The sequence below is a fragment of the Pholcus phalangioides genome, unplaced genomic scaffold (genome assembly GCF_987345545.1).
Source record: "Pholcus phalangioides strain wild (caught in Gottingen) unplaced genomic scaffold, Ppha-v1.0 ptg000018l_1, whole genome shotgun sequence".
Classification (NCBI taxonomy): Eukaryota; Metazoa; Arthropoda; class Arachnida; order Araneae; family Pholcidae; genus Pholcus; species Pholcus phalangioides.
In genome coordinates this window covers 15589963-15608820 of record NW_028301611.1, presented here as the reverse complement: position 1 = coordinate 15608820, position 18858 = coordinate 15589963, and the positions used below count along the sequence as shown (strand labels likewise).

Below are 18858 nucleotides of genomic sequence, written 5' to 3'. Positions count from 1 at the left end.
AAACATTTTTCATCAATGCCTTTTTTCTCAGGCATAACAATCATTCTTAAATACGATACACCTTGTAATTCTGAAGGCAAGAATTTAAGTATTACAGAAATGTAAGTTTCGGGTGTCTATCATGTTTTCAATTAGGATAATCGTTAAAATAAAGAAGGTATTCCATATTACCCGACCTTATTACCATATTACCCTAGAAAAAACATTGCGATGAGCAATTGTTCATAGGATTTTTTTGGACGTAAATACGTCTTTTAAATCATCTGACGATACTGGAGAAGCATTTGCGAGAAGATATTTAAACTCTCGTATGTCTCAGGAAGTATCCAACGCAAATTAAATAAGCAAAGGTATCGCCTGATTTGACATTGCAAAGACAAATCAAATGATCTAACCTGGAATAAGGGATTTGTGTGCCGATGGAAACTAACGCATGTATGTTACGTGTTTCAGGTGTAACCATCTATTTTTGGCATTATATGCGAGGAATTGGAAATGAAAAAAATGCAGATGGTAGTTGCAAAATTCATTATCCCAATATTATTCACAATTAGTATTAATTAAAAACCATTTTCTATATGAATGTATTATATCTTAATAAAAAAGTACCTCTATTTATTCAACATTTCAATCAAGTATATCTCTTATTTTAAATATGTAAATCATTCAATTTTTCAAATTTTCCACAGAATTATACTCATAATCAGTTCATATTTATTTTATGATGACTTCCTTTTTAGTATTACATTTGACTAATATTTTGTTACTATATTAATCAGGAAAAATTTCGAAAACAGAAAAAATTACATGAATTATAAAAATAAATAAATCATTGGTTTGAAATGGAAATTCTACACTTTATCTCATTATAAAATTCAGATATGTACATATTTTTTATGTATAAATTCATTAGTAATCTAAGAATAAAGATGTTTTCAACGACATAATTATTCATTATTATTTTTTCTACAATGATTATCCTTTCTTGAAATAAAACTCACCAGGCTTTTAAAGAAATGCAGCAATTCTCTTTCAAAGGCCCCGAAAACAATAAAAGCTTCGAAAATTGGATTCCAGATATTAATAATAATTTGAAAAACATTGTTTCTTCTTAAAAGAGAAATCCTCTTCTCCTGAAATTAATTAATAAGTTATTCTCCCATTTCTTTTACTACGTTTGTGAATAATACTTTCATCAAGTGGAACATTTAAACGAAAATCAGTATCCAATATTCCTAGAATATATAAAGTCACTTTCGGTAATTATGTATAAACGTTATCATATTCTATTAATGAGTATATCGAACAATAAATAAAATGAAATTAGCCTTCTTTTTATTTTATTATAGGGTGATCTGATGCTATAAAAAGTATTCTAATAATGATTCTTTTTAAACAGCTCAAACAAGAATTAGTTTATTTGATAAATAAAGATATTCTCAGAATTACATCTTTTATAAAAGAAACTTAGGAGTTTTTTATGTATCAGTTTTCCTTTTGTGGTGTGTTTGTGATACAAGTATAATTCCGTCTTGTCGCAAAACTTATATTGCTTCAAAAAGAATCGCGTTTAAAGATTGTTTTAATATGAATATATACATATAAATATATATATGTATATTTTTTCTATTCTGCAGGGGAGTCTCGTTGCTTTGTTGTTGTTTTTTTTTCCTTTTAGACTAAACTATTTATTAATCATCGAGTAAAACTGTTTCAGTTAGTCATCATACTTAGTTTTACAGGGTGTCCCTGAACTCCTGGGCCGTTCTTTAAGGTAAAATACTCATAAAGAATAATTTTCTTGTATAGCAATGCCGGGGGGGGGGGGGTTCGGAATGACAAGTGTTTGAGGGAAAACTCTGGAGTGGGCCTCATTGCAAAAGTTTTATCCACTTCTGCAATTGTTTGTGAAACGCATCTTCGGAAGGCTATGCCAATCACTTGCTAGACGCTGTGAAGTCTATATCGATGTTGCTGGTGGTACATTTGACCAGTTACTGTAAGACGAAGGTTTTTAACAACTAGCTGATGCGTGGTCGATTGGTCATAGTGAAGGACTCGCGTCGCGAGATCTCGGGTTCGAACCCTACCGTCAGCACAGTGGTGGTGTTGGCTGAAGTTGGTTTTCTGTGGTTCCCAACTTAAAGGCACGGTTGCGTGCCGATCTCCTTTTAAAAAGTCCCGCCACAGAAAGCAACAGACCTACAAACGGTACAAATGTAATTCAATCATAACACATCGCTCACTTCACTTCTGAAATATAGATGGCAGCACTAAAAAATCAAATACAACACTACATACGCACTCGGACTGTTAGGTACACACACAGTTACACTTCCGGCGCAACTCAGTAGGTAGAAATCGCCCATAGACGGTGATAGACCTGAGGTTTGCTTGGTTTGAAAGAAAAAAAAGAAACCCGGCTGAGATGCGAAGATATATTTAGGAAAGAGACAAAATTCAACAGCCTTGCGGGCATTGAACCTACGTCCTCTCAATTGTCGGGTGAGTGCCCTAGACAACTAGACTACAAGGGCAACGAATCATAATATTTCCTTAGAGCTCGTGGGCGCTGATCGGGACCGCACATGGACGGCCGGACCTAATTCAGGCCAAAGCTTACAACTGCTGGTACTGCCCCCAGATGGTGACATATCCGAGGATGATTTCACTCTGCATATTCATACGAAGCTTTTTAACAGCTGCCTGATGCATAAGTTATCTTTAGGAAAGAGAAAAAATATTCAACTGTCCTTGCAGGGAATCGAACCCCCAATCTTTTACTTCAGGAGTCCAGGGTGTTCACCCGACAAGTGAGATTCCCCGGAAAGGCAGTTGGATTTTTTCTCTTTCCTAAATATATCTTCGCATTAGCAGCTGCTAAAAACCTGCGGATGGATACGGAGAGTGGAATTATCCTCGAACTTATTGTAGTTATTAATGTAAGTAAAAAAAAAGTTTCTTTCATTTCCTCAGCATTCCGCGTTTTCGTGTTTTTCCGATAACACTTTACAATTACGATCCCACATTGCTATGAAAAAAATGCTTCTTTTTGTGTATTATGTGTATTTTAACTTCCCTTAAAATTTACACATGGGTTCAAGAACACCCTGTATACTAGTATATCCATGTAATATGGAAAAAAATACTACTTTAATTTCCTCTATTATTCCAATTGAAACAGGTAGGAACCTGAAACCTACATTACTGTAAAATTTTGTTTGTTGTCTTTGCATTGAAAAATGAATCGTATGCAAAGAAGTAAACATTACAGCTATGAACAAAGATATTAAAAAAAATCGGGCAGGTTGTGTTACAGCCAAAGCGATATTCCAAATCTGCCGCAAAACCGTCAAGGTGGTCTCTCATAGAACACGACACACATTATTTCCAGGCCTTTAGTCTTCCAATATTCCATCTTGAAAAGATATTCTAGCCCAACTCAAATAATACTTATAGCATTCCGTATTATCCGACAGAGGCCATCTTCTTAAATAGCAGCCACGATGATGGGTTTTAACCGAGTGACACTGATTCTATAGCATCATGAAAGCATTTTGAAGATTTATCACTCTTCCATTTGGGAACCATAACAGACTTCGGTGACACTAAGCACAAATGTACATCACAAGTGTTGTATGTCACTTTAATGCGCTCATGTTATAGCCAGCGATTCTCACCGATTATATGGAAGGCTATTTTGCCGCAGATGGTTTGCCGGATAATATATATATATAAACAAATACGAAGGCCACAACAGACAAAATGCACAACGAAGTGGCTAAAAATATATTCGCATAAAAAATATGGCTGTCGAATGTGTATCCAAACTACCGGGTGTTTTACGAAGGACCCCTATCTTTGAAAATAAATAATTCTGAAACGGTGATGTATTAGAAGCATGAAACAAGTGGTATGTTTATTAAAAAAAACGTAAGAATCTGATACAGAAATCTCAAAAATTTAGTTACAAATTGTGCTAATAGATGGCGCCGCAGACGGCATTACCATAAGTAGCCTCCGTATTCACCCGACCTCACCCCCTGCTACTACTTTCTGTGGGACACACTGAAGGGCATTGTTTACCGCAACAATTCTTTAACACTCGACGAGCTGGAGAAGGCTATTTGTCAAGCTTGTGTGTCGATTTCCGGTGACCACTACAGAAAGTCACTGACAATTTCATTCTACTTTTGCGACATGTGTGTTGTGTGGAAGGTGCACTTTTTAAATCGTTTTTGATGTGAATGCCACGAGGGCTGCTTGCATTATCCACTGTGTACAGCCTAGTTATGGTAATACCACGAGCGGCACCGTCTATCGGCGAAATTTGTAACTAAAATTCTGAGGATTCTGTAACAGATTTTTACGATTGTTTTAATAAACACACCACTGGTCTCATGCTTCTATCTATCACCGTTTCCGAGTTATTTATTTTCAAAGTCAGGGGTCCTTCGCGAAACACCCGGTATATCAAAAACACAGTTTATATATATAATTCACACACTTTACCTGAATTACTTTCTGGACGTGGAAAACCTTGGGTTCCCCTATGAAAGTCGTCGTGGTGGTGACATCCCAGCGTCACTGACTCTATGAAGCATCATGGGGCTTTTTGCAAATACTTTAGCACTGTTCCATTCGGTGGTCATACGTCGATGGTAAATTTAATAAGTACTAAGGAAATTATCACTTTTACCGGCAATTATACATAATACCCAAACTTCGCGTCGTTGGTAAACATGATTAATCGTATTATATGATATACTATACATGACATCTCATTTGCGTATTGTATCATTATATCGGGATAAGATCGTAAAATTTGTGATCATTATATCGAGGTAAGATCGTAAAATTTGTGATCATTATATCGAGGTAAGATCGTAAAATTTGTGATCATTATATCGAGGTAAGATCGTAAAATTTGTGATCATTATATCGAGGTAAGATCGTAAAATTTGTGATCATTATATCGAGATAAGATCGTAAAATTTGTGATCATTATATCGGAGTCCGACTAGATCGGAGACCGTTCTGTCCAACCGAGAGAGAGAATAAGTACGATTCATCACACATACTAAACTCATTTGGAATTCTTTTCATGGTTATCAAATTCACCAATTGCACTTGGGTATTATGCATAATCACAGATAAAGGCGATGAATTTAAAGTATTTATTAACGGAGTTCGGTTATTATGCATTATCTGCGGTAAAAAAGTGATAATGTTTTAACATTTATTAAATCTACCTAGACGATTGTGTATCGTACATATCCACTGGCAAAAGTGATAAATTTATCAAACTTATCAAAACAATTAGTAAGTATGCATAACAACCGGTTATTATACTTATCTATTCTAAATATACATTATCATATTCACTGCAAAAAAGCCGGGACAAATCCCCGGCGCTAGGACACCGTGACGACTAAACAATTGGTATTGGTGCCTGTGCAGTTACTAAACGGCAGGCTGAGAGCAGCACAAAATGCTTGGAATTTATAGCGTCACATATCTGTCGACATGAAAGAGGGTCACTATGTCTTGGAAAAGTCAAAGGAAACATTATTTTGGACCCTTTCCTTCGGGTAAAAAAAATTTGGCACCTAGAATTTTTTTTGGTGCTAGATTTTTTGCGATTTGTCCAGCCCTGATAATATAAATAATAATATTTATGTTACGGCAAATTTAAGAAATATCGGTGTATGCTCTAGCCCAGGTTGATTATATACCGTCCTAAAGTACCAAAAGATGTTTAGAGGCGTCCCAAGTTCGGTACCGGATTCGTCCTATCAGAAACTTCTCTGACGAGGAGTGCAATAGAACCGGTGACGTCATGACCCCAGGAAACGATTGCTATCGCAGTGAGTCTCACGCCTAGGGGTTAGCGCACTAAATCCTCAGTGAATTAAAAAAAATTGCAAAATGATAATTTCAGCCTCTCCGAATCAGCAACAAATTTGCAGGTGTCGGTTCAGTTATCTTTCGTGTGCAGAAAATGACCACGGCTCAATTATTCATAATCACCGACCATTTTGATAAAATTGATAAGTTTTGCGAATTTATCACATTTGATAGTGATTATGTTATGTTTCATTATGTTATGACTATATATCTCCAGCTCATAATTGTAAATATGATAAATCATCAACGGATTACTTGAATTTACCGAAACGTTTGCTCAGACTTCAGTCTAAGATGGCGGAATCAATCTGTGATGATGATTATGTGTGAAAATGTTGAATAATATAATAAGATCACAGGACTCGCTTTCATTCACCCTTGAAACACTCATTTCCGTTTATGGAAAAATATACAAGTGCACCCATCACATACGTGAGAAACTGATAAGCGTGATTCCTTCCCTATATTTATCATAGTCGCATTTTTATATATTTATTATAATCGCATACTCATCTTTTTCATACTAACTCTATTAGGAAACTGCATAATCACCGGATAAATTGATAAATTTAGGAAAATTTATCAAACTTACCGTGACGATTTTCCCGATTATGTGGATATAATCACCAATATTTACATAGCATATGTCGCAGTGTGTCAAAAAGAATTTATGACTATATATATATATAACGCTAGATGTCAGCCTATTGTAGTCTCTACAGCGTGGTCCAACCCCTCAGGATAAATGGCTTACATCCCACTTGGGACAGAGCCTGGGCCTTGACTGGCCTTAAAGCCTACTGTTGTGTCATGAGTATAATTGCTCATGCATGATAAACTTCAACCGTCTGCTGGCGAAAAACTTGGTAAAAGTGTCTTACCAAGTTTGGAAACGTACCAGTAGGTCAAACAAGTTTACAGTGATTTTTGTTCAAGTAGATCAAATGTTTTCCTGTGGCACGAACTATGAGTCTTGATACATCAACAAACAAACGATTCGAACCATCCTGCATGAAGATTTTTTTTCAAAACTAAAGTTTGTGCTAAATTTGTTCCACACACTTTAGCATGATATTATGAACAAATATCAAAGAGAAGTGCACATTGCAGAAACATCATTTCAGCCGCTGAAAATGATCCAAACTTCTTGAAATCCCTTGTTTCAGATGGCAAAACATAGTGGTTTCAGTATGATGCTTAAAAGAAGCAAGGAAGTGGGAAGTAGAAGTCAAAATACTTACAACAAATAAAAAATAAACAAGCTCCAACGCATGCTTTGGAGGCAATTCGTGAAGTGAGCTGGAGCAGACATTCGAATTATTATTAAATTGTTGTAAAAAGTGTATATTGAAGCCGGATTTTGAACAAAATCAGAAACAAATAATAATTTCTTAATTCCATTTTCATTTCACAGACCGAGACTTAAAAATCTTTTGACACACTGTGTATTCTATAAATAGAGCTTATGATGAAATATCATTTCCTCAGTTTCGAAATATAAAATTCATTAAGTTCATTATATAAATATAAGTCTTAGGTTTTTTTCTCTCATCACTAATTTTGGAAATTTTAATTAAAAAAGTAATAATCATTTTTCATAAATCTTATATGAATAATAGCCTTCCCAAATTCATGAATAGCATCAGAGATTCCTCACACCGCTTGTGCCTCATGTATACGTTACACACATCCCTCCTTTAATTAACAATAACCTGCCAACATGTCCTCTCTCTCTCTCTCTCTCTGTGCCTCTCGTTCTTCCAGAGTAAGAGAGAGCTTTTGAGCAAACTTGGAGAGGACCGTGCCGTTGAATCTTTATATAAACATTACGAAACTCAAACAGAAACCGCTAATTATGCGAATCGAAACACAGAATTTTCGGGAAGATGAGGGTGAAGTAGGAGACGACAGAGACGCGCCGCCTTCCCCGTAAAACAAAACAGAATTTCGCCTCATTTCCAAAAGAGTTATACGTAGTGAAAGACTCGGAGGTTGATAAAGTAGATTGTGCGTGTATGAGAGAATATACGTTTATTAATTCGTTCTCCTGTGAAGCATACGCGTGTATGTGTGTGTGTGCGCGCGCGCGCGCGTCTACATTCTTTGAAGCATAATTGCACGGCCTTGCATCATTAAAATTGATGAGAGTTGTTCAGAGAGAACATCTTCCTTTTACCCCTAAACCCCCTAAGGACCCGGATGAACTATGGATCAGTCTAGCCTACGCCAATAGCACATTCAGGCGTAATTTTAAAAATTCGGAGGAGGGCAGTGTGGAATATTTACATTAAATTACGGTTTTAAGCCCCTTTTCTCTCAGTGTGATCTCGATATCTAAATTAGAGAAAACGTTTCTCTGCCTACTCATAAGCGAAGTCATAAAAGTTTTGTAATATTTAAAGGGGTAATTCAGAGGCAGTGGATTTGCAGTTATATTGTAACGGGTTTCCTTTTCCAGGAAAGTTTAGTTGCTGTTTTCGCAATTGCCATGCCGCTGCGGCAAAGAGGTTGGGAGAAGGCTTAGGAACCCACCTAGCGAGTAAACTTGAAACTTCATTTGGAAACGAAAATAGTAGCGTTTTAGAGGTTTGCACCGGGAATAAGAACGAATTTGTGACTGATGGTGGCCATTGCCTTATTCCCCCAGGGATAGCAAATTCCATACGCTTATCCAAAAATTTGATTAAAATGCAGGGTATTTGAAATAATATCACATCTCTAGACGCTTGAATTTCTCAGGATATGCGCGAATATAATACTGTTCAAATTATTTCGAGTAATTTAGAAGTATGAAAGAATGATGAATGTGATGTACGAATGATATGAATGATCGAATGTATATGAATTCCCTAGAAACCATATCATTTATCATCTTGAATAGGTTATAAAGCAATCAGAAAATATCGGAAGTTTTGAAGAAGAAGTATGCTCATGTGACTATCAGCACAGAAATGTTACGGCATTAAAATATGTATTTTCTTCAGAAAATAATTATATCGGCTGATGAAGTTTTCGTCTTTACTTTAATGGTTCTTTTTGTTTTTTCTCACATTGCAAAGCGATCAGTGGAGTGAAAAATCACTGGTGTTGAAACACTACGTGTAACATGATAAACACCTTCGATAGACGCAGACGAAAAAAAAAAAACAACCAATAAAATTAAAATATGTTTGCGGACAATTTTGAGTATTGCACTCAAAATAAACGGTGGAAAATGTTTCTTCATATTGCAAGACAGCAATTTCAACTCTGCTTATGCATCTTACTGTAATTAAATCTGAGTTGATTCTCATCGATATTATAATACCATGCAATAGCATTACACTGATGTCTAGTCTGGTATTAAAATTATAGTGGTATCATTGGATTTGACTCAGAAATGCCTATCAATCGACACCATTGGCTTTTATTCGCTTTGTGAACCACTCGACATATAACATAAAACAATTTTGTTACGACAACTGGCCGCGAGTCTAGTACCCAGACCCGATTATATTTATTATTTCAATTACTATTAATGTGATTATAAGCGTAAATGAAGTTCATTATTTTTGGAGCGATGTAAAACAAAACATTTTTCTAAAATAATGCTCTATTACTTTCAGGCACTTGATAAACATTTCTATATTGGATGTTCTATTTTCATTTTTTATTAACCATTCTTCATTTCTGATGATGAATTTAAAAATTCTGTACATGAATTTCTGTCTCAGTGTCAATATGTGACACTGCATTTTTTGTTATCTATTGAAACATTTATTAATTTCCTTAATTTTATTGTAAAATTGTCTAAATTGCGCATGTTTTCATAATGTCCGCCTCCCCAGACACATATTCCGTAATTTATATTTGAGTAAACCAATTCATAGAAAATATCTTTTAAGAAGTTATCATCAGCTATGTATTTAAGTTTATAAAAGATTTCTGAATACATTCTGGGTTGTTTTTTTAAAATCATTTTTTTAGTATGTATGTTCCATTCTAAGTCATATTGTATAACTAAGTATTCATAGTTAAACACTCTACCTGTCTACCTATTTCTTCATAATCACATTCTAATACAGATTGAGATTGGCAGTGGGTATGCAACTTTACGTGGATTCTAGTACATTCATTTATATTTTTTTGTCTTCGTGCATATGGATTTATTTTTTTTGTGTATTTATTTTTAATTTATGTTTAACCAGAAACTGAATTAATTTTTGATAGATCCTTTTTCTGCTTTTTTAATCAGACTGATTATCTCTGTATTCTCCACATATAAAACTGTGCCATCTGCAAAAGATAAAATGTTACCACTCAGATCTTATTTGCCAAGTTCATTTATGTGAATTAAAAACAGTATCGGAACCAAAACCAACCCCTGTAGAACTCCCGTTAATTTTATAATTGCCATTTCGGTATTTTTGTTTTTCTGAAAGCAAAACCAAATAAATACATTATGAAATATATATTAAAAAAATATATATTTACGTGAAATTTATTATTCACGCCAAGAAATACTTACAGTCTAAACATCACAACTGCAGTTTTATTAATCCCACTTTTTACATCTTAAAGTGGAACTTCTTCAGAGTGAAATTTTATGAGGGAAAGAATATCCGTCACAGAAATTGGAACGATTTCTACTTTCTCAAAACCGGTTCCGTAGAACAACTTATTGTGTGATGAAGTTACGATAAGCAGATGGGTTGTAGTGACGATGGAGGATGTCAATAGTGATTCGCCGTGAAAGAAAATAAAGTGTCCTTTAGTGTGCTGGGTGATGCACACAGTTTGGAAGAAATGAGAATTGGGTTAATGTGGAGTGGGAAATACAGTTTTATCAAATACTATCCGCGCAGCTTAGGGATAGGCCTCATACAACTTCACTTCTATCCGACGAGAGTCTCACGCAGATCCTTTTTAATACTTTTCTTACATTGGAAATATATATTTTTTTCTTTTCGGGTTTCTTTTTAAACTGAAAATATAATACTTGTTTGTATCATGGGATCTGGCCTCTTTTTTTATATTGTAGCACTCGTTATTGCTGTCACCAAAATTATGATTTCTGAACAATTAAAGTTTTCTTAGGTTTTTAGCTTATTTTACGATGAAGAGGGGGAACACATTTCCCCTATAATTCGACCAAACATTTATTTAGGCTAAGTCGAACATTGTAGGAAGCGTCCACTGGCAAGTGATAGAACGGAGTTGCTTTTGAACTATCTGATCACAGTATACTTTGATTCGTTGTAAAAATCAACTGTTTCAGGAAATTTTTCTCACTTTGAAAATATATTTTTCCACATTTCAATGCAATGAACGTACTATAATATTATCTTTCTTTCTTATCCTAAAAATACTAAATATAACGTGTTTATATGTAAAAGCATCCAACACATTAGATATGAAGGAGTTCTTGTTGAATTTCACGTAATTTTTTTTCGATGTTCTATTATTCCACCCATCAAGGTGATATATTATTCAGCTACTATTTTTTACTAAGTATTTCTTGAAGTAAAACTATCATCAAGTGGCCACGTTTTAGATAAGATGCAATGATCCGCATTGGGACATTTTTGGCTAACCTAGTATTTTTATTCCATCATTAATTAGTCAGTATAAGGATGCGTCTAATTAGCAGAAGCAAAAACATCTATATTAGAGAAATTTTATGTCACGATTTGACGAAATATTCGTTGTCTATGAAATAACAGGGTCTATAACGTTACCGATCATATTGGAAGGTCATGGCCCTTTTAAGAAAAATATATCTTGGTTGATTTTGTTTCCAAATTATAGAAAGTTAGATGACATAATAATCCAGTATCTTTAGTGAAAGTAATCAAATTTCAACTTTCTAAACAATCTGGTTCATTATGAAAACGAATTCTAATATCGAAAACGGTAAAATGATCTAGTGTTGAATTTTAGTTATTCTTCTCCATGTTGTAGCATATAAAGTGTTCCCTGAAACTCACAAAATAGCTGCTCTGGGAATGAGAATGTGACCCAACAAAATTCTTCTGACACGACTAACCACATCCCACTCCGTGGTGAAAATTAAATATTAATTTGATAAAATTTGACTTTTTTCAGCTTTTTTTTTTACAGAAAAATTAATTTAAAGAAATGCAAAAGCTGGAAATATTATATTTCTCTTTGAAAAAAAATCCAGTTGGTAAAATTGGAACCTTTCTTCATGGAGAGTTTGAATTCTAGAATTTCGACAGACTTTTTTCATGATATATATTTCCCTTTTGTTTCCCAGATACACTAGAATTTCCGTCATTATGCATATAAATTACTATGTGATTTATCCGTATTATATGTGTATGCGTTTTTTTTTTTTTCAGAAAACTCTTTTCATATGGACTTGGCTATAAATACGTAAACTCATTGATTGCCTTATATGGCGACACCTTATTTGGATATTTGGTGTCAACGTGCGGCGAAACAAATAGCTTCCCCATCCTGTCTGGATTAAAACAAGGGGATAGGCCCATTCTATTTAATGTTTTATTAAATGACGTGTTTGCAAAAAATACAAATTTCACCCTGAACTTCCAAGTATTCCAATCTGTGGATGGGAGTGTGCCCATTAATGACGACAATGTAAATTTGATGGCGTGCTTGAAGGGAAGTCTATGTCTCATTCTTTTCTCGCGGAATTTTTTGTCGACGCCAACAGAATGAAAGTTTGCCTAACTAAACTAAAAGTTTCTACGACCGATTTCCATCAGTGACGGTTTTACTGGAATACGTTTTGGTTCGGTCTGAAACCTTGTTGTATTTATTTGGCATGTAGGGTAGCGATTTGCTTAGGGCAGGGGTTTTCAACGCATGGTCCGTGGGCCACATTTGGTCCTCGGAGCTTTTTGTCGCCGACCGTTTAGAATAGTACGGCCCAGAATAAATGAAAGAAATAATACCAAAAAAATAATTACATAACAAATTGGTGATACCTCAGAATTAATGAAAGACATGACTTTAGAATTGATAGAAGAAATTACTCCAAAATTAGTGAAATGAATAATTTCGTTATTTTTGAGACAAACAATTTCGGAATTATTGAATATAACAATAATTTATAAATCAATGAGACAAATAGTTTCGAATTTTTGATAGAAATTATTTCACACGCAATAAAAGAATATTTGCTCATCAATTGAAAGAAATGATTTTATTTCAAAAGGCATTAAGAAGAAAAAAAAATTTTTTTTTTAGAATTACCAAAATAAATAATAATTTCTAAAAAAAGAATTAATAAATTCTAATTAAATAATTAAATCCAGATGGATGGCTTTTTCTCAGCACAATATATATAGAAACAGATATTTTTTGGATTTTATCCAGAGGTGAATTCGGAAAGAAAAGTCATCTGGTCTCCGACGAGATTTGAACGCAGGCCTTGGAACGCGCATGTTACCGTCTACACCACTGGAGACACGTCCTGTCTTCCTCATTTCATGCACTGTGGTCTGAGGAGTTGAAGTAGAAGCACTCGTAGGCTCCCTTAACTACAGCAAACGGCCCCAGGTGGGACCGTAGAGGCTCTAGATTATAGATGGCTTTTTCTCATGCCAATACATCAAAGAAGCAGATATTTTTTGATATTCGCTGAAGCTAAGAGAGGGTGCTAATGACCCTACTTCAGCGCCTCACGCCACACTACGCGAAATAAGAAAGGTAGAGTCGCGTCTCTAGTGGTGTAGATTGTAGTATGCATGCCCGGAATGCAAATGGTCCTAAGTTCGATTACCGGTGGACACAAGATGACTTTTCATTCCAATTTCTTCTCGGTATAGAATCAAGAAAATGTCTGTTTCCATGAAAAAAAGAATCATTTAAAGTGAATTCAGATTAAAATTAGTATCAGAATCAATTATTTCTTCAGTACCTAATCAAATACTTTTTCCAGAATAAGTGAACAAATTATTTCAGACCCAATCAAAATTGGAATTATTAATAAAAGTAAAAGAAATGGGAATTCGCTTATAACGAAAAATTCATTATAACGACAATCTTCTTCGTTATAATCAAATGCCATAATAACAATTTTATGTATATATATATGTTACGGTAAAAGAACCCTAAATAGGGTTGTTAACGTTTTCATTTCAAGTTTCATACCAAGACCGTTTTTAAAGAACCAATTAACAATCATGATTTAATATTTCCTGACATTATTTATTTATTAATGAGTGTTAGTGAATAAATGCCACCGTTCTTGACGTAAATTTAACAATTATTTATCATCATTAAATAATTTATTTACTCCGAACAGCTAAAGCATGATTTGAATGAATCAACTAAACATCATGAACTCCTCGATGCCAACTATAATTATTAATTAATTATTTACTATTTATCGGCACTCATTAATTAATTAATCAGTGTAAGAGAATTGAAACTTTTATTTCGTTATGGAGACTTGCTGATCCACTACTATCAATTATTATTAATTGTTATAGGTGCTGATTAATTTATAAGCGTCAGGAACGAATATGTTCATGATAAATTGATTCATTAAAAATGGGCTTTTACTTGGTCAAATGAAAACGTTACAATCGTATTTCAGGCCTTACGAAGTCGCCTTGGTAAAAGCTAGTTTTTAGCAGTCTCTTCGTGCTTTTACCCCAATATATACAAGCTACGGATAAGATATTTCTGCCACGCCCCCCCCCCCAACGAGCTTGAGGTGACCTCCGATAGATGGCGCCTTCAATTTCACCCATAACGTTTAAAATTCCATAAAGCGATACGGCCGGAATTGACGTGTGGTGAAGTATTTTCCGTATTGGTGGTGTATTTTCCGATGTAGAAAAATTTAATACATAAAAATCACAAACACGCTCGCAAGGGAAACAAAAGCATCAATCTTGATTATGTGGGTGGAAAACTGATTTTCTCACTCGCTAATAATCATGAATGGTTCACCCCTTGTGATTAATTATAACAGCTTGATTGTTGTCATTCAGATGTGAAAGAAATGCTTAAATAAAACAAAGCAAATACTGAAATTCGGCCTTTTCCAGATAGCAATCCTCAACCCGCACGTTCTCCTATATGTTCCGTCTTTAAATATCCAGGACGATTTGTAGAAAGTTTGGTCCAATTAAATATCTGGTGGACCAAGATATACGTTTTCTCATTGGGTCCAAAGTATGGACCGCGCCACCTTGGGGCACCGCATGAGCTGTCCTTGTTAATGTTTGCCTGTTCAATGACATCAAGCGGTTTGGAGTAAACTGAGGATCCACGGATACGTCTCCACAAGTCAAGAGTGCCAAGGAAGAGAAAAAATTGAGAAGCACTGCGTTATCCGTATAACGTTGTATATTGCATTCTTGACTTCATTTTGTTGTCGAATAATAAAATTCTTTCATCGAGATGCCCCTCTGTAGGAAACTGATGTGCAGAGAAATCTATTTTTTCTGTTTTCACTAGAGTTCGTTACTAATTCTTATAATTTAGATGTTAAACTAAAGGCAAAAGTTTATTTTAGGGAGTGTATAGTTAGCTTCAAATTTTTCGTTGGAAATCGGAATTCATATGGCACAATGTCAATCATATTCGTTTTCATTTTTGTTATAATGAAAATCATATTTAGTGTTACATTTTTCTCTATTACCAAGAAAATATCTCAAAAAGTTTATATTTCATGTTTTGTTTCAGCTTCAAAACTGAACGGATTGGAAGATCCAATATTTGCTGAACCTATTCCGAATATAACTGTGACCGCTGGACGGGATGTCAGTCTACCATGTGTCATAGACAATCTAAATAATTACAGAGTAAGTGGAAAATTTTCATGTTCTCTTTCACTACATAGATTTTTTTTCGCCGTCACATAAGGATTGTACAAGAGGTGCAGCCGCACCGTGCCCCACACTGTTAAGAATAGGAACGATATTTGTTTTCATATAAAGTAAAAAAAAAAAGTCACTTTGGTACGCTTGAACAATGAATATGTTTTTGGGAAAATAAAAGTGTATACGCAATTATCTTAAAACCATTATATGCATGATGTTTTATTCCGTGATGATCATTCTTTTTAAGTGTTTGAGACGTGTAAGAAGCCAGAAATATCATCAACAAAATATACTTCAAGTTGCACTGCTTATACAGGGCCTCAAAGTGGGCGTACATCACCTCAAAAATCACATATCAACGAATGTGTTAAGCAACATTATTTTCCAAATATATAACAACTTTCTTGATGATTCAAACTATAGCAAAAAATATATATTTTACGATATTCAAGGTAAGCTTCGCTTAGGCGTCCCACCCCGGAGGGAATATGGTATTATATGTATGATCGGACGCCGGGGCGAGTCCAGCTCAGCACGACGATCAAATCGCCTCATCTTGAGACCCAACCTAAAAAGGGCTATTGTGATCTAATAAGACTAACCTAATACGCCGACTCCGAACACCCTCCCCCTCCGTTGATCCACCTCTCAACTGAGAGACAATTTACTTACAAACAAGAGACAGGGCTTACAATGTTACATGACCGAAAAAGTGTTAGTATACAATGTATAAGGGAATTTGTTGCTAACAAATTAACCAAATTAATTAAAACGTTATTTGTTGCTCAAATTGTAACACAATTGGCACGTTTAAAAAGAAATACGATAAACATGTTGGGTAGCAAATCGAGAAGCTATCCATAATTAGAATAAGACTACCATGATATTCTATATAGGCATTGTATACTATTTTATCATGCGTATATATTGTTTATAATTTTTTTGATTGTGGTTTTAATTGGGTTGCTGTATTTTTGAAATATATGACAACCATATTTTTTGGTTATGGGCATCTTTTTCTCAACCACCTCGTTGAGCATTTTGCCTGTTGTGGCGTTTTTATACTGTATTTGTATGTATAAGCATTTACAAAACTTAATATCCATTTTGCCCAACGACGTCCCTACTTCACATCGTAATTGATGTTACGTCTCAGTCTCCTGAGTATTCTGCCTAGTATGGCACGAAGTAAAAGAAAATAAATGCAAACAAAATACTTTAACAAACTAGCGAAATCACAGACACGAATGCGCTGCAACAAAAAATAATTTTTGTCGTTAATTGGGACATCTACCAACAAATTTAAATTAGAAAATGGAAAGAATATGACCTCCCATCTGAAATCGGTTTCTTATCAGAATTCCTATGATATACAAAAAAGTACAAATAGGACAAACATCTAGGAGCCTTCGTGATTGCGAGAGAGGCGTTATGAAGTACGAACTGTACCAAAGAACTGCCGAAAACATATTTGGGCCACAACAGGATAAACGTCGGTGTTTTGTCCCAAGAACTGGACCCTATTTTTGGATCCCGATTATACATACTTAGGGGATGCCAAAGTAACCATATATATAAGGTATATATTACTTAAGAACGTATACGAAAAGGGTTGGAAAATATGTACTACACAGAAATATCAACACACAATCGCATGCAGTTAACACACAAAAATCAATGGCAATTACAAATTACTGCAAGTTTGAAATTACAAAAAGAAATATTTTCCAAGAAGATGAAGAGAATCAGGACAATGAAATAAATAGTTCGAAAACGAATGGCAAATTGGAATTGTGGTAATTAAGTATTCATTTAAAACTGATGAGAGAAGTTATTTCAGAATTGAGGAGAAATTAACTCAAAATTCAAGAGAAATTGGATGAAAAAGTCTGAAATTAATTCAAGAAATACGTAATTCCATTAAAACTCATACCTTCATGAGATTCAATGTTAACGAGATATCTAGTTTGTGCGATATTAATCCACAGTTAATAGAAATTATGATTTGTTCAAAATTAAGTGTGACAAAAAACATTCAAAAATTAATGAATGCAATCATTATTATTCACAGTAATTGTTCTAGAAGTAATGAAAGAACAAATTCCAGAATTAATGAGAGAAATAATTAGAGATTGGATAAATATTTCTAGAATTATTAAGCTAAATAGTTTTCCTGAATTATTAAGGAAATGAATTTCCAGAATTAATAACAGAAGTGACTCGAATCAATAAGATCAAAGAATATTCATTATTTATGAAAAAAATTATATCAGAATTAAGCAATATACGAAATTTATGAGATATGTCCAGATCATTTAAAGATATGTCCAGAACATATGAAAAAAAATCACATTATACTAAAGGAATAATTCTTGAACAATAATTAAATAAATATTTCCACAACTCAATAAAATAAATTATTTCACATTTAATAAAGTAAATTATTACAATTCGAGAATATTAGTGAAAGAAATATATCCAAATTCTTTAAAGCATACATTCTATAGTTAGCGACAGTAATTATGATAGAAGTATTGAACAAGCAAATCCCGGAAATAATTTGAGAAATGGTTCCAGAATAAGAGAATATTATGCATTTACGAAATTGATGATATTAGAAAATTATATGATATAAAAAAATAGTCGAAATTTATGAAAATTTGTGAAAGCAATGTCCAGGACAGGTGTTCGAAATCATTCGAGAATTCATTAAACAAATAATTCCGGAAATAATAGAAAGAAATAATTCCACAATTCACGAGATAAATAATTTCACATTTTATAAAAGGAATAGATAGAGAATTACTAATAAAAATAATTTGAGAATTAACGAAATATTGACGGTAATTAATCTAGAAGTAACAAGTTCTAAAATGAATGAGAGAAATAGTTTCCCTTTCCTCACAACGATGATACTGGCACGAGCAGGGAATTTTTCTTTAAATCTTCTGAGGGAAAATGAACTACTTACTGACGTCACAAGCAGACTGTGAAGGCCTTCTATGTCTAGGAGGTGCTGGTTAGATCCGACCGTACATGTACAGTCCCGTTCAGTGTACGTGAGCTCCAAGCAAAGATTGAGATCCTCGTTTTCTCTGTAGTCTAGTGGTCTAGGGCATTCGTCCAGGAAGTTAAAGGAAGTAGGTTCGAT

The 18858-nt window shown here is 34.2% G+C and overlaps 1 protein-coding gene across 1 annotated transcript in view; it reads left to right on the top strand.

The window, feature by feature from the left end:
• The window catches only part of LOC149071768 (neurotrimin-like), a 66860-nt gene that overhangs the window by 22040 nt on the left and 25962 nt on the right, over positions 1 to 18858 (top strand). Inside the window, exon 2 of the mRNA XM_089247890.1 lies at positions 15571 to 15689. Within this exon, the coding sequence (XP_089104016.1) occupies positions 15571 to 15689 (119 nt within the window). The remainder of the gene's footprint in view (positions 1 to 15570; positions 15690 to 18858) is intronic.